This window comes from Typha angustifolia, chromosome 2 (assembly GCF_048772165.1).
Source record: "Typha angustifolia cultivar Huaian chromosome 2, ASM4877216v1, whole genome shotgun sequence".
NCBI classification, from domain to species: domain Eukaryota; kingdom Viridiplantae; phylum Streptophyta; class Magnoliopsida; order Poales; family Typhaceae; genus Typha; species Typha angustifolia.
In genome coordinates, this window is record NC_133240.1 from 47776 (window position 1) to 75032 (window position 27257).

At 38.7% G+C, this 27257-nt stretch overlaps 3 protein-coding genes across 7 annotated transcripts; 2 read left to right on the forward strand and 1 right to left on the reverse strand.

Moving 5' to 3' along the window:
• The first annotated feature begins 2534 nt into the window (after positions 1-2534).
• Positions 2535-12145, forward strand: LOC140774530 (uncharacterized). 3 transcript variants are annotated; one of them, XM_073117577.1, is made up of 8 exons: positions 2535-4227; positions 4309-4352; positions 6925-7015; positions 7237-7394; positions 7493-7544; positions 7840-7922; positions 10140-10233; positions 11208-12145. In XM_073117577.1, the coding sequence occupies exons 1-8, from the start codon at positions 2811-2813 to the stop codon at positions 11900-11902; spliced, it is 2634 nt and encodes an 877-aa protein (XP_072973678.1). In that variant the 5' UTR covers positions 2535-2810; the 3' UTR covers positions 11903-12145. The 3 variants fall into 3 exon arrangements, with proteins under 3 accessions (XP_072973678.1, XP_072973662.1, XP_072973669.1); XM_073117561.1 differs by having other exon boundaries at positions 2535-4352; XM_073117568.1 differs by having other exon boundaries at positions 2535-4352; positions 7237-7389; positions 7503-7544.
• Positions 12146-14215: 2070 nt separating this feature from the next.
• On the reverse strand, positions 14216-21696 carry LOC140769759 (two-component response regulator-like PRR1). 2 transcript variants are annotated; one of them, XR_012105953.1, is made up of 7 exons: positions 20573-21696; positions 20200-20361; positions 19967-20100; positions 19684-19851; positions 19322-19403; positions 18104-19213; positions 14216-15882 (listed from the first exon to the last, which is right to left on the reverse strand). XR_012105953.1 is itself a non-coding variant. In XM_073110624.1 (6 exons), exons 1-6 carry the CDS (start codon positions 20841-20843, stop codon positions 18300-18302), a joined length of 1731 nt encoding a protein of 576 aa, XP_072966725.1. In that variant the 5' UTR covers positions 20844-21696; the 3' UTR covers positions 18004-18299. The 2 variants fall into 2 exon arrangements, 1 of the variants encoding a protein (XP_072966725.1); XM_073110624.1 differs by lacking the exon at positions 14216-15882 and having other exon boundaries at positions 18004-19213.
• Positions 21697-24557: 2861 nt separating this feature from the next.
• On the forward strand, positions 24558-26460 carry LOC140776180 (protein METHYLENE BLUE SENSITIVITY 1-like). Of its 2 annotated transcripts, XM_073119802.1 has the most exons (2): positions 24558-24963; positions 26160-26460. In XM_073119802.1, exons 1-2 carry the CDS (start codon positions 24653-24655, stop codon positions 26167-26169), a joined length of 321 nt encoding a protein of 106 aa, XP_072975903.1. In that variant the 5' UTR covers positions 24558-24652; the 3' UTR covers positions 26170-26460. The 2 variants fall into 2 exon arrangements, with proteins under 2 accessions (XP_072975903.1, XP_072975911.1); XM_073119810.1 differs by lacking the exon at positions 26160-26460 and having other exon boundaries at positions 24559-25210.
• The last annotated feature ends 797 nt before the right edge of the window (positions 26461-27257 follow it).

Sequence of the window (27257 nt, forward strand, 5' to 3'; positions counted from 1 at the left end):
GAGGAGGGCGAAGGAGAAGACGACAATGACAACAAAGAGGTAAAAGAGCATAGAGGTAGAAGTTGTGCCGGGCTTTTCGGTGATGCAGCCCAAGCCATTGCCGAAGTTCAAGACAATCTGTTGTAGCACTGACAGTGAGTAGAAAGCCCTCACATTTGTCGTGCCACGAGATTATAACCTATCCCCCACGAGCTGACCGAGCCAAGTTCAAGCCTCATTGAACTAGGTTAAGTCAAGCCGACTTGAACTTTTTTGAGCTTGAATCAAGCTCGAGCTAAGCTGGGCTCAGCTCGGCTCATTTACACCTCCTAGTTGTAATAGTTAAAATAGGAAAAACTTACAATCAAATTAAACTTATTATCTTTTCTCTTAGTCAAATGTAAATAGATTTTTTTTTTCTTTTAGATAGATAGGATATAAGTTTAAAATTAAATATAAACTGTAATTTTACTTCACTATTATTTTCTCATGGTTAATTTTATAATTCTTAGCTAAAATAATAATTTGACTTAATTTGATAGTTCAATACAATACAAATATTGTTACAAATGGCATCATGGGTCATTTGGGAGTGTGTATTATTATATTAGAAAGGCAAATGAGTTATTCTAAAATTAAATCACTCTATTCCAACCAAAATATAAAATAAAGATATTCTGAAATATAAAATTTACGGGAAACCAAACGGAACCCACTTATGACGAGTTGCGAGTAGTTATCTGATGTTTCTGACTAATGACAGAGATGTTAAGACTTGATGCAGAAGAAAGTAGTGAAGTTGTGAAGGGATTTGGAGCATAGAGGAAATAGGAAATATTATTATCTTTGTAACTATATAAAACAAATAATATTTCATTCTTTCAAGGGTAGCGAAGGAGGGAACGACAGCGCAGGCAGATGATAGAAGACGTAGCCGCTTAGTTACGATCATCTCGGTGTTGCTACTGGATTTTAATTATTTGCCACTCTTACGGGAGGTGAGATCACTCTTTTGCTTATTATCCCTTTTTCTTCTCTTTTGTTACGTGGTGGTACGAGTGAAGACCTGCTTACCACTGTTGAGGTTTGGATCGCTGGATAGTGGATCTCCTTTCTTGTGAACTCAATTGAGGGTTGATGGTGGTGTTTCCTTTTCCCTTTGTTTGCCTAAAAACAAAGGGAAGAGGAAATACACTATGGCCGGCCATGTCGTGCCTAAAAATAATTTTTTGTTTAAGCTGGGTTATTACAGACTGACTTACTGATCACTAGTAGTGGTGCACAGAGTAAGATGAGAATGTGCTTGGGCCCTATCAATGGTAATTTAATTTGCTCTGTGGCATGGCCTAGTTTAGTTAAATCTGGGCCCTAGTACTTTGAGTGAGGCTATTGCTACCTCCATCACCAGCTTTTATAGCGAATGCTAGTTTAAAGCCCAATACTATTAGAGAAGAATGGGAAATCCTTTGGAAGCTACCGATTACTCCAAAATTTTTTTAAAAAAATTCACTTTCTGGAATTGCCTTCCTACTAATGATTGGCTCCAAAAGCTTCTGATGAGCCCTAACAACCTTTGCCCTTGGTGCTCCATTTATGAGGAAACTCGGCTGCACTTATTGGTAGAGTACAGTGCGGAAAGTAGCTTAAATTCTACCCTAAAAAGAGAGTCAGGTTGGAAAGACAATCTGGCATCTCTTTTAGGTTTAAAGACTCCTGGTGCTGTGGTAATTGGCTTCGCGAAGGATAAACCTAGAGCAAGATGCGGCTAAGATGATGCAGTGTCTCATTGCTACTAGGATGTGGCAAATTTGGAAAGCAAGGAATGAAGAAATTTTCCAACAAAACAAGTGCTCGACTAGCCAATTAATCTATCGCACTTTGGCTCTTGCCTTTGAAAATTTTTAGCTACTTGGGAAGCCGAGTAGATCTTCCAAGAATGATAGGAGAAAAGTTAGATGGATAGCTCCACCTATGGAGCATCTTAAACTCAACACTAATGCAACCTCCTTTGCAAACAATCACGAGGTTGGATTGGGTTTCATTATCAATAACCGTCAGAGTAATCCTATTCTCTCAGGTGCTTTTCTCGGTTTCGGCAATAACTGTTTGCATGCCAAAGCGTTAGCTCTCTAAGTTGCAATGATGCAAGCTAAAGCCCATGGACTGTTGAGGATGATCCTCAAATCAGACTGCAAAATTCTCATCATTATCCTTCAATTAAAATCTAATTTCCCTTAGAGATGGCGATCATTATTTTTAGATATCTTTAATTTATCATATGATTTAAACATTATCTTCTTCTCACACTGACCGGTTAGCAAATGTAGAAAAATCTTAATCTTTTTTGTCGGTTTGGGATTGGGCTACACCAATGAGTTTACATGATTTTCTGTATAGAGATGTTTTAGGTATTTCCCTAGATAACTAGAATATTTTGTGCCATTTTTTTAAGATTAATATATTAACCTTTCTAACGAAAAAAAGAAAAAAAGAAAAAAAAGGAATGGCAAAACAGGTAGTAGAAAACAAATAGAAGTGAGAAGACATGTAGAGATCTGAATAGCAGGAGTGTAAGAGGGGGGACCGGCTTTTGCCTCTGGACATGGGAATGAATGAGAGTCGGTTTTCAGCCTTTCCGTGGCTTAGACATATCCTGTTTCAGCGTCACGTAATGCACGGACGACCCTCCACTTGGACCCTTGCAAAGCATTCCGATCTCCCCTCGTTCCTCAACCCACGCTCGCAAAGGAAGGAAGGAAGGAAGGAAGAAAGATCCCAGATTATGGGTGTGGTCGGTGCTGCTCTTGCCTCGAGCTGCAGACGGATCCAACATGACGGAAAAGCTATGGGGGGAAGAAGAAGAAGAAGAAGAAGAAGGAGAAGAAGAGGAAGAGGGACAAGGGAGACATGATGGTAAGGCGGAGGAAGTGTGCAACCATGAGGATCATTGTACCGAGGAGGAGATGGATGAGGAGGATTGTTTCTTTGAGTCTCTTGATCGGGTCCCCTCCGGCATCTCTATTGACGCCGACTTTCCATCATCCGGATCTGATGAGGACGACCTACGAATCTCCTTTGCCTCAGCCATCGCCCCTCCATCCGGATTCCGACAAGTCTCCTTCTCGGATGACATTGATGACGAGGGAAAGGGCTACGACTACGGCCTCTGGATGGCCGAGCCTATCTCCATCAAGGAGCGTCGCCGTCGTCTCCTCCAGGGCATGGGCCTCGCCAGCGGCAAGGGCCTGTCCTTCTGCAGCAGCAGCTGCAGCGGCGGCGGCGGTGGCAGCTTTACGATGGCTCCCGAACGCGCCATGTCCCGTCGTATTTTGCCTGCTGACAATGATCCCCAGGCAGTGGCAGAAGCGGGTTGGCGCGTCATTGCCCGTTGCAAGTCTGACACCCAGGTGGCAGCCCTCGCTGCCCAACCTGCACTCTCGCGTTCCTCCTCTGCCCCTCCCTCTCTGCTGGACCTGCACGGCTCCCCTATCAGCAGGCCGAGGTCGGACCTCGAAGGAGGACAATTCGGAGACGGATTGTCAGGAGGAACTGCAGATGGTGGCAGCGATTTCGTGATAATAAAGAACTTGGACACAGGGAAGGAATTTGTGGTCAGCGAACTCGGCAAGGATGGGACGTGGGGTAGGCTCAATGACTTGCAGACCGGCTTGCAGCTGACCTTGGACGAGTTTGAGAAGTTCCTTGGCTATTCTCCCATAGTCAAGGAGCTAATGCGCAGGGCCAATTTGGGTGGCGACCGGAGGAACAATGCGAGTACCCACAAGAGCTCCAAGCGGAGCGGCAGGAAGAAGGGAAATTGGCTAAAGAACATCAAGCTCGTCGCCAGCTCGGTGACCGGGCTTATCTCGGACAAGGAGAGAGGGGATCCAGGAGGAGCGACTTCTGGCACTAACTCCTCCAATTCCTCAGAACGATTGAAAGTCCATCAGCATGGTAAATCCTACAAGGAGCTCACAGGACTCTACATGTGCCAGGAAATCCACGCCCATCAGGGTTCTATATGGAGCATCAAGTTCAGCTCTGACTCCCGTTACTTAGCCAGTGCTGGCGAAGATCGCATTGTTCACGTCTGGCAGGTCCTCGAAGGCAATGCCTTGTCGTCCTCCCTCCGACAGCAAAAGGGTTGTTCCCCTCCATCTCGTCCATTCTTGGCCGATGGATCATCAGATGGCAGGTCAGCTCTCCTTGGGGCCCAAACCTCCAAGACAACGAGAAGGGGCAAGAGTAGTAAGAAATCTATTCCTGATTATATTGTTATGCCGGAGACAATCTTTTCACTCTCTGAGAAGCCCGTTTGCTCCTTCGAAGGTCACTTGGATGATGTCCTTGACCTCTCTTGGTCGAAATCTCAGGTCCACCCTCAACTCACATTCCAATCTTCTCCATTCATGTAAGCTACATTGTTTGATCCACCTTAATTGTTTGTGGAATCTTAACTTGGTTTTGAGTATATGCTTGGTAAGAGAGAGAAAAATTAGAATAGGTACCACTCCCACTCCGATTTTCTCTTTTTAGCTTATTCATTCAATTTGTTTAGACTGATAATATTCTTTAGCTAATAAATGTGAATGTTCTTGCATGCATCTAATGTGCAATGAAAATGCCAAGATATTCAAATATCTTTGGACCTTACAAGAAAGTGTGGCTTGGCTAAGCTTGACAATAACCCTATTAAGCATATTTTGATTCTTTTCAATATATTGTCATTAGAAGCTTCAGTTAGTTTCAGTTTTAAGCCCCTGAAAGTATACTTTATGCCAAAAGAATGTTTTAGCCTATTATGGTCAAAATAAATGTGGAAACCTAATGCTTGATATTTAGGAACAAGATATTTTGGCAACTTTGGAAACTTTACCTAGCTCTCATATGGACTTCTATCTATAGTCGAACTTGTACTAGAATTGATCTAGCATGTAACAAGCTGCAATGGTCGCGATCTCCCAATGTCATGCATGTCTACCATCGTAAACATAAATGCTTCTGCCATTGAAGCCTAAATTTTATTTTGTCAGAATTGGAACCATAGGGTTCTATCCATTTATTCATTAGACCCAACTGTAAATGGGTATTTATTTTATCCCACAAAAAGCTACCTCACTTCACTTGAGAAGCTTGGCGACTCCTCTATTTGTTAGGCTTGACGAATAACCAAGGTTCCAAAACTCAATATTGGGATCGGGATCGACTATCTGAAAAAACAATACATATCAGCCGTATCAGTCGTATCAACTATATCAGTTGTATCGGCTGTATCGGTTATATCATTGAATCGGATTAAACTATTTTTTGATCATATAAATTCTAAATATTATTTAAAAATATGAGAAATTTTTTAAAAATTTAGAAAAATGATAAGAAAATAATAATTATTCACATATGAAATATAAAAACTAAGTTTACATTACTTATTCAAAACTTTGATAGATATCGAGTTAGCTCTCCCTTAACTAAATTTACTACTAAAGCAAATTTATTTTTTTTATAATTTTCTTTTGTTTCTTCTCTCTATCTTCTCTCTCTCTTATTGCCACAAGGCAAATTTTATTCTTTTATTTCTTTTCTCTCCCTCTTTCTCTCTCTTTCTTTCTCTCTCAATCTCTCTTCCTCTCTCTTACTGTCTCAAGGTAATTTTTTTCTCTGATTTTTTTTCATTTCTTCTCTCCATTCTCTTTCCCTCTCAATCTCTTCCTCCCTCTCTCTCTCTATTACTCCCTCTCAATCTCTCCCTCCCTCTCTCACTCTCTCGTCTTCACTCTGTTATTGAGAGAGAGACGAGAGAGAGTGGAGAAAAGAAAGAGGAAGAATAAGAGAGTGGGAGATTCTAGAGGGAGAGAGTAGAGAGAAATGAGAGAGATGGGGCACCAGTGAGAGAATAAATGAAAAAAAATTAGAGAGAGAAGGGAGAAGAAGAGCTCGTATCAGGTGGGATCAGGACTGATCCCACTCGGGATCAGCCGAAACTTGAAACTATGGGAATTACAATCCAAATTTGGCTATACTCAATTACAATAACCAAAGATCCCATGTTATTGGATCTAATCCTCCAAGAAAAGTTAGAAATTCCACGTATTTTGACCAATTCAAGGTGAAAAAGGGGTTGCTCCCATGGTAAAACTGGGATAAAGTTGAGCCAAAAGGTCCTGATTCGATAAATTCATGAGGAAGTGGTATCTCTTTAGGATCTACTCCAGCGAGAAATTGGTTAATCGGTAAAGATACATGGATTTGGTGTCCTACATTACATAGTCTGTTTTAAGGATTGGCAACTTACCCATTCAGTGACAAACAAAACCCATCAGTCAGTCTGATAGTCACTATGCCCCCTTCCACTCTTGAGCAGTCTTTATCTGCTGACAGCTCGAGCAGGTGGATACAGCTGATGAAAATCCCAAATCAGAATTCTCCTGGAGAATAGAAGGATATTTGAAATTCCCCCCGAGTTTGGAGTATCCTACTTTCATGTGATTCACAAGGATCAACAAGCAATCAACATTTCACGTGACAAGTGCAGGCCCGGTGAAAGTAAAGCTTACTCTTTTTTTCCTGGCTGATAGAGAGGCCAGATAGCAACTGAAGAATTGAATTGTGGTTCTATAAAACGGCAACTAAAAATTTATTGCTTCAGTTAATTATTTTTTCCCATATGTCTTTATAAATTTGGCCATCCCAGTTCACAAGGCTCTCCTCTATATGGGGTGTGATGAGGGAAGATAAGCATAGCCCTACCCTCATCTCTGTAGTGGCTGAACTTATGACTAATTAGATACTGAGGGCAAACCACACTACCACACCAAGTGATTCTCATATATGTAACCTGTCACTAGTATACTGTTTCTATCTTGAACTGACATAATAATCATAGTAATATTTAAAAAATGATCATCCACAACAATTTTAGCTTGTAGCCATCTTATTGCTTTGCAGTATTTGTTATCATCGTCAATGGACAAAACGGTGAGATTGTGGGACATGGAAAGCAAGGCTTGCTTGAAGTTGTTTGCACACAATGATTATGGTAAGATAATCTTTGTTTCTCTTTCCATGTTTCTGCTTCTTTTCCTTCTCACCCAGCAATAATTAATGTAATAGATGTATTGATTATTGAGCTTTCATCTTATGGATAGTCAGTTCTGCAATTCAATGAACTTCGCAGTTCACATGTTTATTTTGATGTTATTGTTTTTCACCTTTTCTATCTAACAAACTTTGTCCTTGCATGTGGGACCGGTTGAACAGTGACATCTATCCAGTTCAATCCAGTAGATGATAGATACTTCATTAGTGGATCTCTTGATGCCAAGGTCCGCATATGGAGCATACCGGAACGTCTAGTTGTTGACTGGAGCGATCTTCATGAAATGGTCACAGCCACTTGCTACACCCCTGATGGTCAGGTGCAAATATCTCCCAATATTGTTTATTGTTGTATTAATTTTCTGCTGATGTCGTTTATTCTTTAAGTTAGTGATGGTTTTTAATCAATCTTTGAAAGGGCGCTTTAGTTGGTTCACATAAGGGGAGTTGTCGCTTCTACAAGACATCCGGTATAAACTTTACATGAGGAAGTTCTTTTATATCTTACATTATGCATTCATGGCTAAGTTGAATAGTCACTCAATAGGATACTGCTCGCTAGTAGCTTATAAGTAAAAAATTTGAGCTTCTAGCACTCTAGATTATGAAAATCAGTTTGATATTTTGTTAATTTACAACTGCTGTATGCTGGGAAGATGCCACATAAATGCTGGGAAGATGCCATCTCAATTTTTGCATATTGATTACTTCTGTATTGAATTTTGATGTCCTAACAACTTCTTTTGTGCATTTTGTAATGAATAGATTGCAAACTTTATCAGGAAGCTCAGATTGATATACGCAACAAGAAGAGGAAGTCTCGTGCCAAAAAGATTACTGGATTCCAGGTGCTTAATCGAGAGCCTTTAATAATTGGAAAACAACAAAACACTTGAGATCTTATGTTTCTTATGAGTGCTTTCTTGATAGTTTATATTTGAAATGTTAGAATTCAATTCTTGATGACCAATTGATTTGTACTGATCTGATTCAGTTTCAATGGGGTGCAATTCATCCCATTGAATTTACAGAAGTCAAAATTTCTAGCCTCTACGTTGTCTAATCTTAGCCAGTAGTCACTTATGCATGGATGATCATCATAGTTAGATGTTAGGCACCACTGCATAGATTTTATGGTTTCTTGGCTCTTAAGAAAGCCTCATGCTGCTACGATTCAGAATGGATGACATATTCTGTTTGCTTTAATAAAAGGAAAACCTAGGTCTTGAACTCTTCTACGTGACACAAGTAGTCTGAAGCCTGGTAATAAGGCCAACTTGCCAGTGTGAGAACTGTAGATTTATCAGTTATATGCATACTTGGATACCCTGCCTTGATGGAGAATCCTTATCTCCTTCATTAGGAATTACTTGAACCAGCTATATGGGTGCTAAAAAACTGCTGTAATTGGTCTTCTGGTATGCAGTTATAGCACACCTGATAATCCTCTGAAAAATTTTCAAGCTTATAATTTCGAACCTCCTCTTACAGCATTCTGGTTTAATTCATAGTCTCGGATTTGAGTTGATTCAAGATTAAAATATCCTTTTTATCTCGAAACTGAAGTACTCTAAAACCATTAACATACCAAATTGGCTCTATATTGATCTATTTTATGTTGAAATATAAAAATGCTATAGCAGGTCAAAAACACCTACTTGGAATTACCTATTAGATATTTCATGGAAGTCCGTGGTGCTTTTATATTTTTCCAGTTCAATACTCTAGTTGATGCAAAACGTGGTGGAAAGAGAAGTATTTACTTCAGTTTTAGGTTTCTTGTTCATTAGAAACATTTTAATTTCTATTAATCATGGATAATTCTCATCAAAGTTGTTTTTCTTCTCTTGGTTAAATCAATATTTCAACAAAATCAGGTTTCAAACCAAACATCTGAGTTGATCTGGAGTTCTATATAGCACTTTCCTTAGGAAACCCTTATGTTGCTGGATACCATGCTTAATAGATAAAATTAAGGGATACGCCATAAAATTGGAATTTAATTATAGTAGGATCAAATAGATCTACTCCACATGATTTCATCTTCATCCAAATTTTGCAATTATTCATTGGAGTTTTGGACATAAATATAAATTTGGGTTTTCCCCAAATATTTGGCCTACTTTCAAAAATATTAAAAAGAAAGTAGGGAAATATCAAATCTTGGAGTCTAATTGGTGTATAATCCAAGTAGAGCTATATCATAAGGGTTGATCTCGAGCCAAACTTTTGAATTCATTGGTTGGAATTCCAGCCATTAATGCAAAATGTTGATTTTTTCCAAAATTTCTGCCCAGTCTCAAATTCTCAAAGAATATTTTGAAAATCATCCAGTTCAGTTGAATTTTCTTTTAAATTGGAGTCAATTTGGTGTACAGTTCAAATAGATACGTTCTAGCGTTGATCAACCTCGAGTTACCAAAATTTGTCCTTTAATTTGAATATTCTCAATTTTTAGCCGCAAGATACTTTATGCCTTGAATCAAGTATGCTCCAACTTCTATACAAATTGTGTCTGTTACATCAACAATATCTAGGCTCTACAGAGGCTTACAATCTGTTTTCTTCCCTCAATTGGCATGTCATATCTCATACTACTATCACAGATGTCCTTGTTACGAAGATTTTGGTTTCAAATAATATTCGATCATAGCGGTGACCTCAAAGCGTCTTGTATTTCCAAGTAATTAGAAGTGCAATAAAAGTCCTCAGGAATATTGACTTTGCTATGTTTAACTGCCTAAATTTGGCTTCATATCAAATTTTCTTCTTTCCTTTAAACGTTTTGGTCCCTGATTGGTATGGTTAACCTTTGTAATGCATATCTGTCTCCTTGTTAAATTTGCAAAATCATGTTTGACATATGGTTCCAGCAACGCACGAAGTTGAGTTAATACTTTGCATTATTTCTTCCTTGAAAAATCATTGAACTCTCTTGTCCTGCATCAGAATGCTTTTGGCACATTGACAGTTCCCGCATTTGCTTGAAAGAGATATTTTATTGCATTATAGTGTGCTCATGCTACTGACATAATGCATCACTTAACTAATTCAACTATGAACAGTTTGCTCCAGGTAATCCTTCTGAAGTCCTGATCACCTCAGCTGACTCACAGATCAGGGTATTTGATGGCACAAACATGGTTCACAAATTCAGAGGTATAACTGGCAATGAAAAGTAACTTATGATAGAGCAGATGTTACGTATAATTTACTTAAAGATTATATTGCTATTAATGTTTTTCTAAGTGCCCATGCTTAAGCTGAAGTGGGCAAAAGCTTGAGTATATCCTAATAAAGAATAATAATAAAAAATAGACCTTATTAGGCCATTACACTCTTCCAAACAAAATACCCCTAAAATATAAAATCCTGTCAACAAAATATAAGACAAGAAAGCAACAGAGCAGCATATACAAGCTGAGATTATATATTATGTCAGTGTATAATTTCTTTTTTCACATGACAACTCAAAGATGAGGGCTCCCAGACTAAAACATATTTGGTGCATTCAGACGAAGCTCAATTCAGGATTTGACCTGCAAAATCTGAGTCAGGCACATGTGGCTGCAGGCCTATGAGCTTTTTGAGCAGCCCTAGAACTCAAAACATTGAAACAAGTAAATTGAGCATGTTGGTCAACACTTCATCTCAATATCATGGTATCAAGAAACCCATACTCTCCCAAATTTAATATTTTAATGCGAGCCACTGGAGCTGAGCAAGCCAGCTCAATACTTGTGTGAGCTGAGCCGAGCGCTGTTAGCCAGTTCTTCTCAAGCTTGAGCTTGAGCCCAACTTGGAGTATCTCGAGCCTAGCCGAACCGAGGGCAGCTCAACTTGCTCAAACTCGGCTCATTTACACCCTAATACCTATGCTTCTTGCAAGAAGCTGTACTAAGATTAGAATCTTTCTTTGCCAACATAAATATTAAATAATTTGTCTTTAATATCACTGTAAGAATTTAAGAATAGCTTTCTTGTTGAAAAGAGGCCTTGCAGAGCTTCATTAAAATCTTCAGAGTCCCTTGATATTCCCAATAGGAACTGTCTAAGAAAAGCAAGACTAATAAAATGTTCTTCCCTTAGCAACTAATATTTTCTCACTGATGGTAAACCTTCTCTGGTGCTAGGTTTCCGAAATACTAGCAGCCAAATATTGGCATCATATACCTCAGATGGGAAGTATGTCATCTGTGCAAGTGAAGATTCTCATGTCTATATCTGGAAACGAGAAGTTAATCGTAGCATCAATGCCGGAGGGAAAAGCAAGAATTGGACTACCACCCGATCGCACGAGCACTTCTATTGTAAAGATGTTTCTGTTGCAATTCCTTGGCCTGGTTGTGGAAGTAATTATGCATCACCTTCTTTACCGGCCTGGTCTGGAGGCAGGAATGATAACCTTTTAGGAAGCACTGATTCTGAAAGCTTGATTTCTAACCTTGAAGATGCGTTTCCCAGCAGCAGGAGCCATTGCCCCCCTCTCCCTAAAAAGAGCTTCTCAGAGCAGACATTACTCTCCAATGAGGAACTTTGTGACATTTCTCATTCTAGATCAGGAATTGGCAGTGAGTCATTTGTTTCAGCTTCTTCTATTATGCACTCTGGTGTATTATGCTCCTTGATTTCAGACTCTTCTGCCTTTTCTTCGTCAACTTCATCCTGGGGATGGTACAGTGGTAATAGCACCAGGACCAGCAGCACTGAGGCTGCAAGCGCATGGGGTTTGGTGGTTGTGACGGCTAGTCTAGGTGGAGATATCAGGATATACCAAAATTTTGGTTTGCCACTTGGACTTGGTCGTCAATCCAATCTATTCAATTAGCTCAATCCAATCTATTCAATTAGCTGAAAACATTCTGTTTTCTATATTTTTCCTGTTGTAATTTTCTACCATGAATTCTCAGGTTTTCCTCCTTTATAAGTACAAATTTATTCTTTTATTCCCTGCTACAGAAATGTGCATACGAGGGATTGATTGTAATTTTCAGTGTGGATTCATGTCTTTGCAATTTAGTTGTTATATCAGTACAAATTTTTTGGCTAGAAAAGTTTTGGTGAGTTTACCTTGATTCAGAAACATTTTAAACTTAAATCAATCACATGATTGCTCGTGGATATTTAGGCATTGTTCTGAATCATACAGTATGTTACGCTTGCTTAATTGCATACTTCGGGAAACCAATTTCCAGTCAAATCTTTACATATTTAGTCATTGTCCTGGTAAGCAGAGTTGCTACTATCCATTGAAGAATAGGAACAATGATGTTGACCCAAGTCCTTTCAGATCCTTGAGCTCCAGCTTATTAACTAAAATTAGCACTACCGGGACAGGTGCAGGTTGAATGAAGATCGAATCAGTTGGCTTTGGCACAGTGATTGGGTCGGTACTAAATAGACAGTATCTTGCAGAAAGGCAATCTGTTTGCTCTTAAAAGGGAGAGATGAACAGAATAGGCTTTTGCTCAAACATACTGGGCAACGAATGGAGTCTAGAGTTAGTTGTAACCTCGAAGGCTATATTATCTGTGACATAGTTGAAGCAATTGAGCTTCTAACTTGCATTAATGATCCAGATAAAAAGATTCTATTTCCTGAAAACTTCGTGGAGCCATTAATCTACAAGCGAAAAAGTATTTCAGTGCATTGAGAGAGCCGATCCTGGTTAATATGATGGCAAAACCATACGATCATGTAGTCATAGTCTTGTCAAACCATATGTTAGAACTCAGACAAGTTACCACAATTACTATCATGTAGGTTTCCTGTCTAGAAATAAAATGGTAGTCAGATAACTAAACAGAGGAATAGGAATCTAAACAAGAATTCCTTAAAATACCCAACAATCATAATACACAGCTTCAGCACTCAAATGACACCTTTTTGACATCACGGACTTGGAACAATGCCTTTAGTGTTCACTACAGCCGGTACAAGTACCTGCACTTTATCATATGCTTAATGTGATTCTTACAACTCCACAAACCTTTTGTAGGGCCCTGCCCAAATAACACAATGCTCCAAAAAAATCAAAAGCTTATTATCAGTTCAGTCCTGCTTTAGCTTAATAGTAGGTAGCACTAGGCAAATCCAAACCTATCATAAACAAATAGATGTCCTTGATGAACTGAAATAACAGAGAAACAAACAAAAGTGGGGAATAAAAAGGAAAAGGTCAGTATTCAACTTTCTTAGGTGGTTGTTCTTTTCTCCATCTGCATATGCTGTAACCGCCGCAAAGCATGTATCTTGCTTCAGTTATGTGCCTCTATCTAATATAATTATATAAATTTATCTAATAGTCTACATTTATAAAACACTCTCCGTGGAAATCCTACCAAGGTCATCTGGACCAGCCATCGTATGTATAAGTAATATTAGATAAGGATTGGATAATTTTGCAGCTTCCAATTCAGACCTGACCTGACAGTCTGACACAAAAGGAAAATAAACAGCAGTTTTGCCATGTCCTACAGACCTTCTCCAGGTCAAGAAATTAATTGGTATAATAGACACTTATCTTTGTTCTGATAATGTAATATGTGTTATCAATTGATCTTTGGCAAAAGTAAGTTTCTCAATACTTTCTAGAACAAAGGAGCAGTCAAGCCTTAAACTCAAGTATTCAGGCTTGGCAGTGTGAATAATTTTCAATTTTTCATCCACTCAACTCTGTCGCAATCAAGCTGCCTCCAACATTCTAATATCAGGTGGTCTTACTATATACTTTCACCTAAGTCATTCCTTTTCTTATTTTCCTTCTTGAAGCACATTTGACTTGCATGAGATATTCTGTTACCAATCTACTTTGTGGTCATGAGACATGCACAAATGAGATTTAAAGAATCTTCTAACAATCTTTTAATTCAGTTGGTGCCACTACTTATCATGGACACACCTCTCATTCTATCTTTTCTACTAACACCACTCATCCATCTAAACATATTCATCTCGGCACACAGAACCCTTGTTCTCATTGCTTCATCTTTGTCCAATATATTAACCCTTATAAATAACCTATAAGATTTTCTTTTAACAAATTCATCGCAGCAACACCAGAAATCCATTGCAAGATCACCTATCACCAAAACAAAAATTCCAAAATGAGATCTATGCACTGACATATGCACCACATGATCTCTAGGCAGCATTGAGTTAGCCAAGGTGAATTTCTTATATAATCAGGACATACATAGTACATAACTGCCAGACTTTTAAAGCATCATAGGTAAATTTATACAGATTGAGCATGGCATGTAGATTACTCTCAACCAACGATTAAAAGATACAAAATTCAATCAACATCTTGCCTCTTCTACTAGTCATCATTTTTCAGTCCGAATACTATTTCCATTAGCAAAGTTGAAATTCCATCATGAATATGACAGTACCTTAGTTATCCTCTTCCTTACCAGGAAGAAGAGAAGAATTCATTAGGTAGCAAAATTTGAGCAATACCTCAGATAGTTTCTTTCTCATTTCTCCTTGCTTCTTTTATTAGTTTTCACCTACTAATGTAGTGTTGCATACTTCATAGCTTTATCCGAAGAGTACAAAAAGCTTGGACTTAAGTGGTTAACAAGTATGAGAATTGGCTTGCCTCCTTGCAAGTCTTCCACTTTAAATCATTCTAGCCTTAAGGTAATGTATAATCCCATTTGCCCGTATACCGACTTACCTTGCTAACTTGGGATAAACTGGCAAATCAAAGTTGTCATAAACCAAGGAAAGACTTGTTAGGATAGGAACAATTATGAAGACATGGTAATGTAGGTATTTTTGTTTGCATAGGCATCAGTTAGAACAGGAAACAATACAAAACAGTGAAGCACTCCATTACTATGCTTAAGTACTGGGGAATACATCAGCAGTGTATAAGGAAAGCCAAGATCATTATTGTACTAAGAACTGAAATTTAGCAGTAGATTTACCTATCCATATGCTAACTTGCTGTCCATAGCATAATTACTTGCTTCAAATCCTTAAAGCCATGAATAAGAGCAGAACTAACAGAATATCATGACAAACAAAACTAACATGGAGTGCAATTTTGTCAGTAGTCTAGAAATAGAGATTCTCATTATATGCCAAAAGAACATTGACATAGAAATGATCCGTGAAGAAATAAATAAAGAACGTACTCCATCTGCTCCAGATGAGATGTGCTACATTGGTGTAGAATATAAGACAAAAAGTGATGTGGTTTAAATTTTGAAGTTGTCAACCAGTTTTCTGATAAGCTATAAACTAGCTAAGGTTCCAATGTCATAAGAGGGCCATGTAGGTTAGCACTAAGTGGGAGGCATAGACACCGCAAACACATGTGGCTGTCTATGTGGATGCATGGACGCCAGTTATAGAATGGTGCCCACTCTTGGTATCATTCTTGAAACATTGCAGCTTCATTTGATATTTCAATATATATCTACAAGTTTAGATATAGGAAAATCATAATTAACAATAATTTTGATTGGTTATCCTAACTATTAACAACATGATTTCTATGTCCTTACAAGTAAGATGAGTCAGATCAGGCAAAGGACTCTAAACTCTTCTTATAGTGATATTCCTTACACAATTCTGAAAAATAAATATCTATGCAGCTCCTCAGAATTTAGAGGAATCACCCAGCAATGGTAAATCAGTACATTTGCTCCTGAAATGAGATAAATATGGTTGATGCATATATGGAGTAAATCCATCTGGGGGTCTTGCAGATAGGATAACCTTGAACTCTTTAAAGTGGACGTACAGAAAATGGAATCTTAGGATCCTTGATTACTTAGCAATAGAAAGAACACTAGCCTGAAAGAGTAGCATATGTTAATTTCCATCAAAAAACCTAACATAGAAAAGAACCAAAAGATTAAGCAAGTGTAAGCTTCTCTTTTTGTCGAAAAGTGAGAAAATAAATGATCTATGTAGATAAATCTAAAATGACACAGTATAAAATTTTGTTAGGAGGTTATTCGTGTACCAAAAAATCAGCGATATATACATAGCTAAAGGCATGGTCCAAAAGAGGATAGGTCAAATGAGCTATCCCGTATTCCATACTGTAAAGGAAACCTTCTGGATGACAACACTGCTGAACTTCCATCCATTGAAAGAAATAATAAACCCATACACTTTTTTTTCTCTTTATATATATATATATATATATATATATATATATATATATATATGTATGTATGTATGTATGTCCCACTATTTTCTTCCTTAATAATGCAAAGTAAGAAAAGGATACAATCTAATCAACTAACCAAGTATATTTCTTTAGCCAGATTAGTTCTAGGCTTCTAGCACAATGAAAATGTAAGAAAGGGCAAAAGGCCTTCCAAAAGATAGTACCTTTTTTCTTCTTTTTCTTCAATGCAACATTATAGTACCTTTTTTCTTCTTTTTCTTCAATGCAACACTCGTTTCCTTTTTCTTTTTAATTACTCTCCTGCTTTACCTTCTCTCTTTTAAGTGCAGGATGGTAAAAAGGTCATTTCTCCATTTAAAGATAGCTGGGGCTGAATACATCTAACCTCCACAGAAAAGGATAAGAAAACACAACACGATCTTCTAAAGCACAAATCATTGATTGTTGTGTCGGTCAATCAATATGTATTGTGCTAGTGAATTATCGACAATCATCATTGATATCTCGATACTCTTTCATGTCCCCTCATCGTTGTGCTATCAAAACCTAGAGCAACAAGATCCACCATGAGGCCCAGCTGGTCTATTCCCAATTGCTCGAAAGTGGGCATAGAGACTGGATAAAAGTCGGAGTAGAGCATGTATGGCACTTTTTCAGAGGCCATTCTGACCGGAAGGCAAAAATTAAGCATATCTTAATTTAAAGAATCATAATTTGGGGTCTCTTTCACCCATTTTACTACATTTGCACTTTGGTGCTTGATCTATATAAATTCTAGTTCAAATTTTAAAAACCAATAAGTTTTGGTTGTCCCCAACAATTATGATCCTAGAAAAAATGGAGAAAATCATTGTATTAGAATCGAACTACACATGTTACACAAATACATAGTGTTGAAAAACTTTAATTTATTCCCTAAAACTTATTTTAAGACCCTCATAAGGTTTAGAGATTGTTCTTCGACATATCAAGATCAAGGTTCCAAACACAATATCAAGATCGGGATCGAGATCAACCATCTAAAAAAATAATACGTATCGGTCGTATCAACTATATTGACCGCTCGTATCAAATCAACTGTATCAACCGCTCATATTGAACCAAACTATTTTTAACTAAGTAAAATTCTAAACATTATTTAAAAATATAAAAATTCTAAAAATTTATAAAAAAGATAAGAAAACTTAAAATTATTCACATACGAAGTCTAAAAATTTAACTTAAAAAAATAAAACCCTATGTCTATTCCTCCCCCTCTCTTACTACCACAAGCCAAATTTTAATTTTTTTTCTCCCTTCTCTTCCTCTCTCTATCTCTCTCTCTCTCTCCCATATCGGGCAGGATCAACTAATACGACCGATCCCAACCCGCCAACTATGGTCAATCCCAATTTGTTTCGAGCCAATCCAACTTGGGATCAGCTAAAACTGGTTTCCATGGTCAAAACAATTCATATGTCAATAATGCACTGATTTGGCAGTCGGCACGACAAATGATGGCAATACGTATTGTCCCAAGTTAAGGTTGGCACGTCTCATGCCACTGCAATGGCAATCCTTTGGTAAAATATCAAAATCTTATAATTCATTAAAAAAAAAACAAAGTACAGTATATATATATATATATAACATGCAAGTGTATTAAATTGACAGTTGTATGGTTGCGAAAACTAGCCACCAAAGTAAATGAACTAGAACTAAGTTTGGTATAATATAGAGGGTTTCATGATTTTCTTCTTCAGCTCAATTGAGGCTTGATAAACATGAGAGATCAAACATGAAAGAAGGCTAAATATATATTTTATAAAAGAACCACTCTCCACCATTGAAAAGATACGTGTAAATGTAAGATTGTTCGGAAGAGTTAACAGACAGTACCGCTAAAATGCCTCTTCCACTAAGATAATTCTTTTCCCTGATTTTGTCATCCTCTGCACGAGATAAGCCAATGTTAATTATGCAAATACGAGGAGTAGTTGGAGAGCAAATGTATGAATCGCCTAGTAAATTGGAGATCTGGTGCCTGACAGCACAAGCAATAGTTTGTCAACTTCCATTCATCAATCTACATTTTCTATTCTGGAGAAGACAAAAGCCCTATCTCCCTTGATATTTGGTCCTCATCATCATCCTCCTCTGAATTATCATCACCAGTGCTAAGTCCACCGAAGTGTATATCTGCATTATTCCCCTGCCTTACAAACTGACCTCGGACTCTAGGCCTCGTTTCAGCAAGTCGCTTTCGGTTTACATACCTAATCTTCTTGTCAAAGCATCGTTCCTTCCTTTTCTGCCTGAATTTGACTAGTGCTGCAGCCCGTCTTTCAGTTCGGCCAGATTTTGCTTCAAGCATTGGCACGCTTGTCATTGATGACCAGACATTTTGTGCAGGGATATGGCCTGATGGCAACCTTATGCCAACAGAATTATATGGAAATGATGGTGCAATTGGCATATGAGGGTAGTGAGGAACAACACCATACTGGGGCAGCAATGTAGGTTGTACACCATGTGTATGCATATTGTTTAAGTTCTCCTGAAACATGTGCGCAGATGGGGGTGTCACACCCTGCTCCACCATTCCTGGGTAGTAAAATGGTAAAGGAAAGACTGATGGAGCACCAGAAACATCAAGTTGGCCCTCATTTCCAGAGTCTTTCCGTGTGCTAGAAGAAGAGAAGTGCACCATGGGAAATTCTATTGCCATCTGAGTTGACTCTGGCTCCCGAACATTTACAGTAGTAACGACGTCATGTCTGTCCGAGCAGCTTTCTCGTTCCCCTCTGTTTATACATCTCTCATAATCACCTCCTGCAAAATGTCTTTCTTTACAATGCGAGGGTTCTGACTGGGCAGCAGTTGCATCTAATTGGCTATACTGGGAGTCGTTGGTTGGTGTGCTTGACTTAACATATGCCAAGAATGCTGAAGACTTTGCAACCCTCAAATCTGTCTTTCTTGGACATGAGAAGATTTCTCCTGAGAATACTGGTAAGAATTTCTTGTCCTGAGTAAGACTGGGAGAAGAAGATACAGGCATTGATAAAGAAAGGTAAACTGAGCAGCAGGAGCAGCAGAAAGATCTATGATACTTACATGCTTGATCACCACAATCCCGAATATCTGGTGCATCTTCTACTATATTATTGCGCTCATGCTCATCAATAGAGGCATTTGGCTGGAAAGATACAACATTAATATATCTCAAAATGGTGACCCTTACCATCTGGGTATTACAATCCCACAAGGATGTAAAAGGATTACAATAAAATACACACACCACAGCAATCTAGAAGCAATGCACATAGCCAAATTTGTGAGCTGACTAAATTGATTACAAAAAGGAATCAAATTTACCAACTATACAAAAGGAATCAAGAGGGACTGAGACCAAATATCTGCAATAGAGTATTGAAGATCTTAAATGAGACAGATTCCATTCGAAAATCAAGGTTTACCTCATATTCATGTTGATTTGAATTACTCATTTCCTTATATGCATTTTCCCTTGGTTTATCATCAGTGTCATCTGAGAGTAGAGTTGTGCTATTTGTGTTAGCATCACTAGGGTCTGACAGTGCCAACTCAAAATCATGGTTGAAGATGTCCTTCTCAGATAGACCAAGCTGCCAAACAAGCAAACACAGATGTTGATACCAATTGTTCCCAGATTGTGCAACATGCTTTCAAGGATCACAAGTCAGAAGACATCATTAAAGATGTAGGAATAACAGACAGTACCATGCGTCTTCGTCGCCACATGTGGGTCCACAGGTTCAAGAGTTCATTGGTACGCAATGGTTTCACAAGGTAGTCAGCTGCTCCAAGGCGCAGGCACTTGACAACAACTGAAACCTCATCTTGAGCAGACATCACTAAGGAGTACAGGAAGATGCGACGATCAGGATCTAGGTGTGAAATCTCAAACACGAACTTGAAAAGCAGTTGTAAGAGGAATATGCAGGAAAGCTTACTGATAATGGGAATGCGCCTCAACTCCCTCTCTCTAGCTATGTACTTCAACATCTTGAATCCTTTGGCTATTGGAAGGTCAACCTCAGCTAGTATGATGTCAATCTCGGCTCCCTGGGTGTTGAGCACGTTAATCACCTGCCTAGCCGACCTCACAGAAGTTACTGTAATCAACAGAGATTCATGATAAGCATAACCAGATGCATGCCTTCCGGTGAGGAACACGTCTTTGAATAGAAGATGCAAGATTAACAGGGATGTCAACAACAAACTAAGAGATTTTGGAAAGCTCGTTGTCTCATGGTTATAGCTAGGGTATAGACCTTGTATATTAATAGAAAAAGGGAATAACAAAGAAGACGGGGCAGCGCAGACCTTGGTAAGAGCAATTGCAGAGGAGGTGGAGTACCTCCTGGGAGCTCTTTGGGTCGCTATCGCAAAGCAGTATCCTGACCTTGCTCCGATCGAGGAACCGGTGACCGTTGCTGCTGGCCCCGGTGGCATCACCCGCGATCTCCGCTTCCGAGTTGTTCCTGTAACCCAAATTAGGCTTAGCACCACGCACCATGAAATCTCTGGTCATCTCCAGATCCACCACCTTCCCTCCGTCTTCCTTTCTCTCTCCAGTAGCTCTCAACCGGCTCATGCTCTCCAGATCTTTCTGCTTTCTATTTTTCTCCCTTCTTTGACGATTTAATTCATTCGATTGGGGAACGGGACCTCTACTTGGTTCTTTTTCAAAGAACTCTTCCCCTGGCTAATACTCGAATTCATTCCTCTCGATAAGTGAAGCTCCCTTCACCCGCCGCGCCGCCCTTTGGTCAGCTGAAAGAACTGGTCAGGAAGGACATTGTTGAACGCTCAGTGAGTGCCTGACGATCTGCTAGAGATTATCGCGAAGACCCCTTAGCTCCTCCTCTTTCATCGCAGAGGATTGGTTAATATGGATGAAATACGCATGCAGGAGGCGACCGGGATTGAATCGATGTCCTCTTGGTCGGTTCCTCTCTGAAGTCTAGATAGAGGGATCACCGCCTCGGGCTCGGGAATCAACAGTGTTCCGATTTTAGCCATCCACTTCGCCCTACGCGTCAATCCATTCCTCCGGTGGTGGTGGACTTCTCTGTTCTAATGCACAATTGAAAAGCCCCTTATTTTATTGATTTCCCCTAATTGTTGCTTACGTACGCACGGGGCGGAGCGAGGCGCACGTTAGCTTCCAGCGGGCGGCGATGCGAGTGGGAACTAGGAAGTGAACGAGACACTGCAACTGCTATACTACTACTGCAACTAGGTTTTTCCCGAATCGCAGAGAGAGAGAGAGAGAGAGAGAGAGAGAGAGAGAGAGAGAGAGAGTTTAGCAATGGAGGTGAGGAAAGGTGTGCGATTGAGGAAGCGCCACGTCGCAGGAGAGATCATTTGAGTGGTATTCTACTTTTGTTGGCCCAAGACTTCCCCAGTCCACTCTATGGGGTCTCGTTCGCCGCGTTGTACTAATCCAGAGGAGACAGCAAACCCAATCAATCTTGTTACTACCCCTCCACGGCCACCTATAAAACCTGGCAGTACTCAGGAGGCATCACAACAGTTCTCTACCTCTGTCTATTTTTTTTTATTCTTTTTTTTCTATTTGCCTTATAATTACTGGTGGAATGTTTATAGCCGCAAGAATGGCCAATCTGTGTGCGTGCACGCCGTATCTGAAAGCGGGCTAAAACCAGAAAATGAGAAAACCCCGTGGATCCAATTGACGACGACGTTGCCCCCCTTCGATTTCTGAATATTTTTTCATAACCACTACGTCCCAATTACATTTAACTAACTAATTAATTAATTAATGATAAATAAGCATAAGTTAATGCTCTCTAGTCTCCGAAAGTGAGGTCCACCAAAACCATACTAAAATATTTTATTAGTGCTTTTACATAATTGCCAGCTGAAAACTTTTTAAATATCACTAAAGTGTTTCACTCTTTTTAGACTTTTTAACATAACATTCCGGCCAATTTGAGTCATAAACTAGTCTAATTTAAAATTTACACCCTTCTCCGTTCGGAACTTTGCAGTTTCACCCAACATCTTTTTAAATACCAAAATTATTCTTACACTAAATTTCAAAATATCTCTTTCCATTTAATGTATAGAGATCTTATAATATTTGTAAAGCATAAATAATTAATTTTTTCTGCTTCTCTTCTTTCTCTCACATCAAATATCAGCAAATCTTGATAGACTTCTTTTCTCTGAGGTATCTTCTAAATAAAGCTTCTCATTTCTTCTCCACAATCTTAGTATGTTCTTTTATGATAACAAGAACTCCAAGTATGCCCCACCAAGGCCTCTAAGGCTCAATCTCTTCCATCTTTGGTCTCTATTCTCCTTCATCGTCAATAAGAAAAATAGGTTTTGCTAAAAAGATCTTTATCTTGTTATATCAAAGCAACCTCCAAACAAAATATTAAAACAAAAAAAATTAAAATTCTCAGATTTATCACTAATCACTATTCAGATGTATTGGTTTTATTATCACTATGTAGATTGATGAAAATCAAAACTAAGTCTTTCTTAGACTTTTGAGATATAATTCATGTTGGTAGGGGTGTCAAAATAAACGAGCAGCTTGGCATCGAGTTCAGCTCTACTAAAGCTCAAGCTCGTCTTAGCTCAGTTTGAGTTGAGTTGAGCATAGACCTAAGCTAGAGCAAAAACTGGCTCGCTTAGGCTCGGCTTAATAAGCTCAGTATATAAACAATTCTCTCTCATACCCTAATCCTAAACTCCAAGCTCCAATAACCTCCGCCTCTCTTTTTGATCTATTTTCCTTTAAGCCATTGGCCTGCTACCTCCTCCTCTATCGACGGGTCGCCTCCTCCTCATCTTCATCCTCCTACTTCACCAAGTTGCCTCTTTGTCCTCCTCATCCTCATCCTCCTTTCACAAAGTCGACTCTTCTTTCGTAAGTCGTCGCCTCATCTTCGCCCTCGTCCTCCTCCACCATCTGCATGCCTCCACTTACTCCTCAAGCCGTTGCCTCGTCTTTCTCATCCTCCTCCAAACTCCTCTTCTAAACAGCCTCCTTCATCGGCCTCCTCTATCGAGACCCTCAAGCCTTCTCTACTTGCAAATCTCATCTACTCATCCTTTATCAATAAGAGGGTTTTTTCATACAACCATAGTCCCAAACTCCTAATTTTTTTTCCCAATCAGCCAACCTCCGTCAGCACCACTCACTCTTTGACTCACTCAATCACTCCGCCTCCGAGTCCTTCTCAAGCTGCCACTTTGTACAATGTTTTTTATTATATTTGAACGTGTTTTGTACAATAGAAAATATTGTACAAGTTGGACGGTATTATATTAATTGTATTTGTTATATCTTGATAATTTGTTGTAACTTATGTGGGTCCTGTCAAATTATGTAGTAACTCAGAATAATTTTTGTGAATTTGAATATCGATATGTTAACATATTTATTTGAATAATAGTATAATTTATCTTGAGATTAATAATGTGAGTATATGTGTTTCGTTGCACGACGACCTTGTCTGTCTTGTCGCGGATGCCGCACTTACCATGTGAGCACGTGGGCATGCACGTGACCATGCTGACTGGGGGTGTTATAGTTACACCTTTTGTTAGGATGGTTTAAGGCAACCTAAATTCTAATCCATTTTGTTGAAAGATTGCTTGGATTATCTTATTGGTGGAACATTAAGATTAAGATGTAACATTTATTTATTTATTTTTTTGCCATTAGCTATTCTAATACATTTTAATTATGAAAAAAAAAGATTAAATATATTTTATTCTTTTTACTTAGCATAAAATTACTTTAAGCTCTTTATTTCATTTTGCATCACTTAACTATCTTATACTTGTGACTAATATGTAACTAGTAGAATCTTTAAAATCACAAACAATACCTCATTATATTTGTTAGAAGAAGGATTTTTGTTTAAACAACAACAGTCCTCACTTCTTTTACCCTTAACTAGAGATGAATTTCAACTATTTCTTTAGTTTATATATGAAAGATCCACTTGACTATTCATCCAGAGTTTGGATCCAGTAATCCTAAGTTTGGATTAACACCTCATAAAGAGAAAGAGAAAGAGAAAGAGAAAGAGAAGGTATTAAAATAAAATTGAAGAGGATAAAGTGACTTTTTTTTAAAGCAAAGGATAAAAATGCATTTAATAAAAAAAATATATACATACACAAACACAAGCCGAGTTGTAAGTTGTAAGTTGTTGCTTGTAAGAGTAGGAGTCGTAGAAAGGCCGTGATCTTGACCGTTGATTGTGGCCTTGTGGGGAGAAGAAAACCCTTTACAATTATTTATTTATTCATTCTAGCCAATTCCTGTTCTCATATAGCGCCTCCTCTTCGCGTCGTATTAGGGTTCTTCAGGGCTTGGAATAAAAGTAGCGGAAGTCGGAGTCCGATCAGTCGAGGATGACGGGGAAGGCGAAGCCGAAGAAGCATACGGCGAAGGAGATCGCGGCGAAGATCGACGCGGCGACGACGAGCCGCGGTGGAGGGAAGGCGGGGCTTACGGACCGAACGGGCCAGATCAAAGGCGGCCACGCCAAGTTTGAGTGTCCGCACTGCAAGATCACCGCCCCCGATGTTAAATCCATGCAGATCCACCACGATGCTCGTCACCCAAAGATCCCCTTCGACGAGTCCGCGATCGTCGACCTCCACGCCGCGCACACCTCTGAGAACGCCAAGATCAAACCTGGCGTCCGAGGAAGCTATAAGAAGTAAACTCTCTCTTTCTCTTACAAATTCGTGTTGCGTATTACTCTCGCTGGTCTCTCGCGTCGTGTTAGATGTCGTCGTATGTTGATGGTGGCGGACACCCCACTTGTACGGTAGATTTCTCTATCAGCAGCTCTTATCGAGGGAAAGATCAGATGGATGCTGATTGACTCTATAATCTATCTATCATGTATCAATCGTCGGTACTGCCTGATATATTAGATGCTTGGAATCCTCTGTGCTCCTGTACCTTATCTTTGTTTGGAGTGCTTACTGGCTTACTGCTGTGCTGCCTTGTGGTTTTTACTTACTTGCTGTTGCTCTTCTATGCCTTCATTCCGCTTTTGGCAAATTATTAGTGCGTCTGCTATCTATGTAAGAGGCTAGCTCTCTTAATTAGACTTGCGAGGAAGGATAAGAAGATATCATGCGTTAGAAGTGTAGTTTTCTTTACTTGACTTCCTTGATTTTATTGATATGTTCTGCTACAAATGAACGCCTGCATTAGCTAATTTTATCTTAAGTTTTCCTGATCTTCTAGATTCTCTACGTGCATCTTGTTTTATTACCTTGAAACGTTAAAAAAGTTCTTATTGATAGGCTTTACTAATGCCCTTGTGAGCACATGAATTCTTTCCAGTAAAGCATGTATAGCCTTCAAATTAGTGTCTTTCGGCCCTTAAAATCAAGAATTTAGGTCCATTAGTTAGAATTAGCACTTTATACAAGCTTTAAGATGGTACATAATTTATCAGAAGTTGCTTTTCCTAGAATTCAACCAGGACATCAGAAGCATAAGCTGTTTTGCCTGAGGCTCGTGCTGAAATAGGCTGGTGCAGGCTTTAACATGCTTGATATAAAGCAAACATGTCGAATTCTGATTGACATGCTCTTTAGTCTGTATAAGCTCAGAACTCGAGGAGTCTTAAGGATGAGCTAACCTTTGTCATGCACCAAGTATGAGCTAGTTCAATGGAATAGCTGAAAGAAATTTAATCTAATGAACTAGAAAATGCATGTTATGTCTTTATTTATTTTATCTATTAGAAGCTTTTAGTATGACGTCTCCTCCATTTTTTCTTAAATTTGGTATCATTATAATGCTAGAAACATATAAAATTTACCGTCATATATTTACCTTTTTAAGTGTAATAGAATTGTGCTTGTATAAAGAACCGCCTTGTTTTCAAATATGCAGATCAGATTGAGCACTTTGTACTTTCTTGGTCCTAGTTTACCTTTTATTATTGTGGAATCTATCATGTGTATGAGAAGTGCGGGGCTATTGATGTGTATGAGCTTCAGGTAAGTTGGAAAAGATGAAGTGGACCTCCAAATTCGAAGTTGAATAAATTGTTCGTGTAATAATGTGCAAATGGAAGTTTAAGAGAGTATGAATCTTGGAGTTTTCATTTCAGTGATGTAACCTTATGGCTTGAACATAGATCGCTTATGAAAAAGCTGACTATTATTATTTCTAAATCGTTTGAATATTGTCAGATGAAGTCTTTCACTATAATTGCGCTCATCTGCTTTGTACACTAAAGTGGATGTGATGGGGTTTAGCTTGATTTACATCTGAAGAAGGAAGAAATGTCATTTACATACTATTGATGCCATTTTCAAACATGCACAACACCTAATGGTACACTAATAAATTGAAGAGGCAATTCCTGCAAGTCTTCTTGGGGATAGAGAACTTTTATTCATGATATTCCGAAAGTGTTTGAGGGGCAAATTGGGGCAGTGGGTATGATGGTGTCTAGCTGATCGGGTAATTGTTAAGTGTTGAGGCCACAAACGTTTTAACTGAATGTTAGTGTTGGAATGCTTGTCTAACATAAGCCAATTTGTTTTCTTAGTCCTTTAGATTAAGGAGTGGGCTATTCGTTGCTGAGATCCTTAGTTTGAAGTCATTTATTTTCTTCGTTCTTCTCAAGACGACTCTGTTCTTTTTTCTTTTTCCAGAGGATGTGTTTTTTTTTTCAATTCTGGTGAGGTATTTATGTACGCTTTCTTGTTTCATCTGCACCGAGCTCATTTGATTAGCGGTTCAGATCATTTGTGAATCTTGTATTACTGTCAATTTCCGGTAACATGTCTTTTGTGTTTGAACAAGAAAATCAATTATATGATCGCTAGCAATATCGCTTCATATGGGGTCGCTTGAATTTGCTTTATGTTCATGAGTGACAGATGCTTTAGCGAATCTATTTGACCTTATTAACTGGTACAACCAACTGGAGTTTGTGGTTTTAAAGAGATTATTCATTATATTCGCGTGATTCTTCGTTGG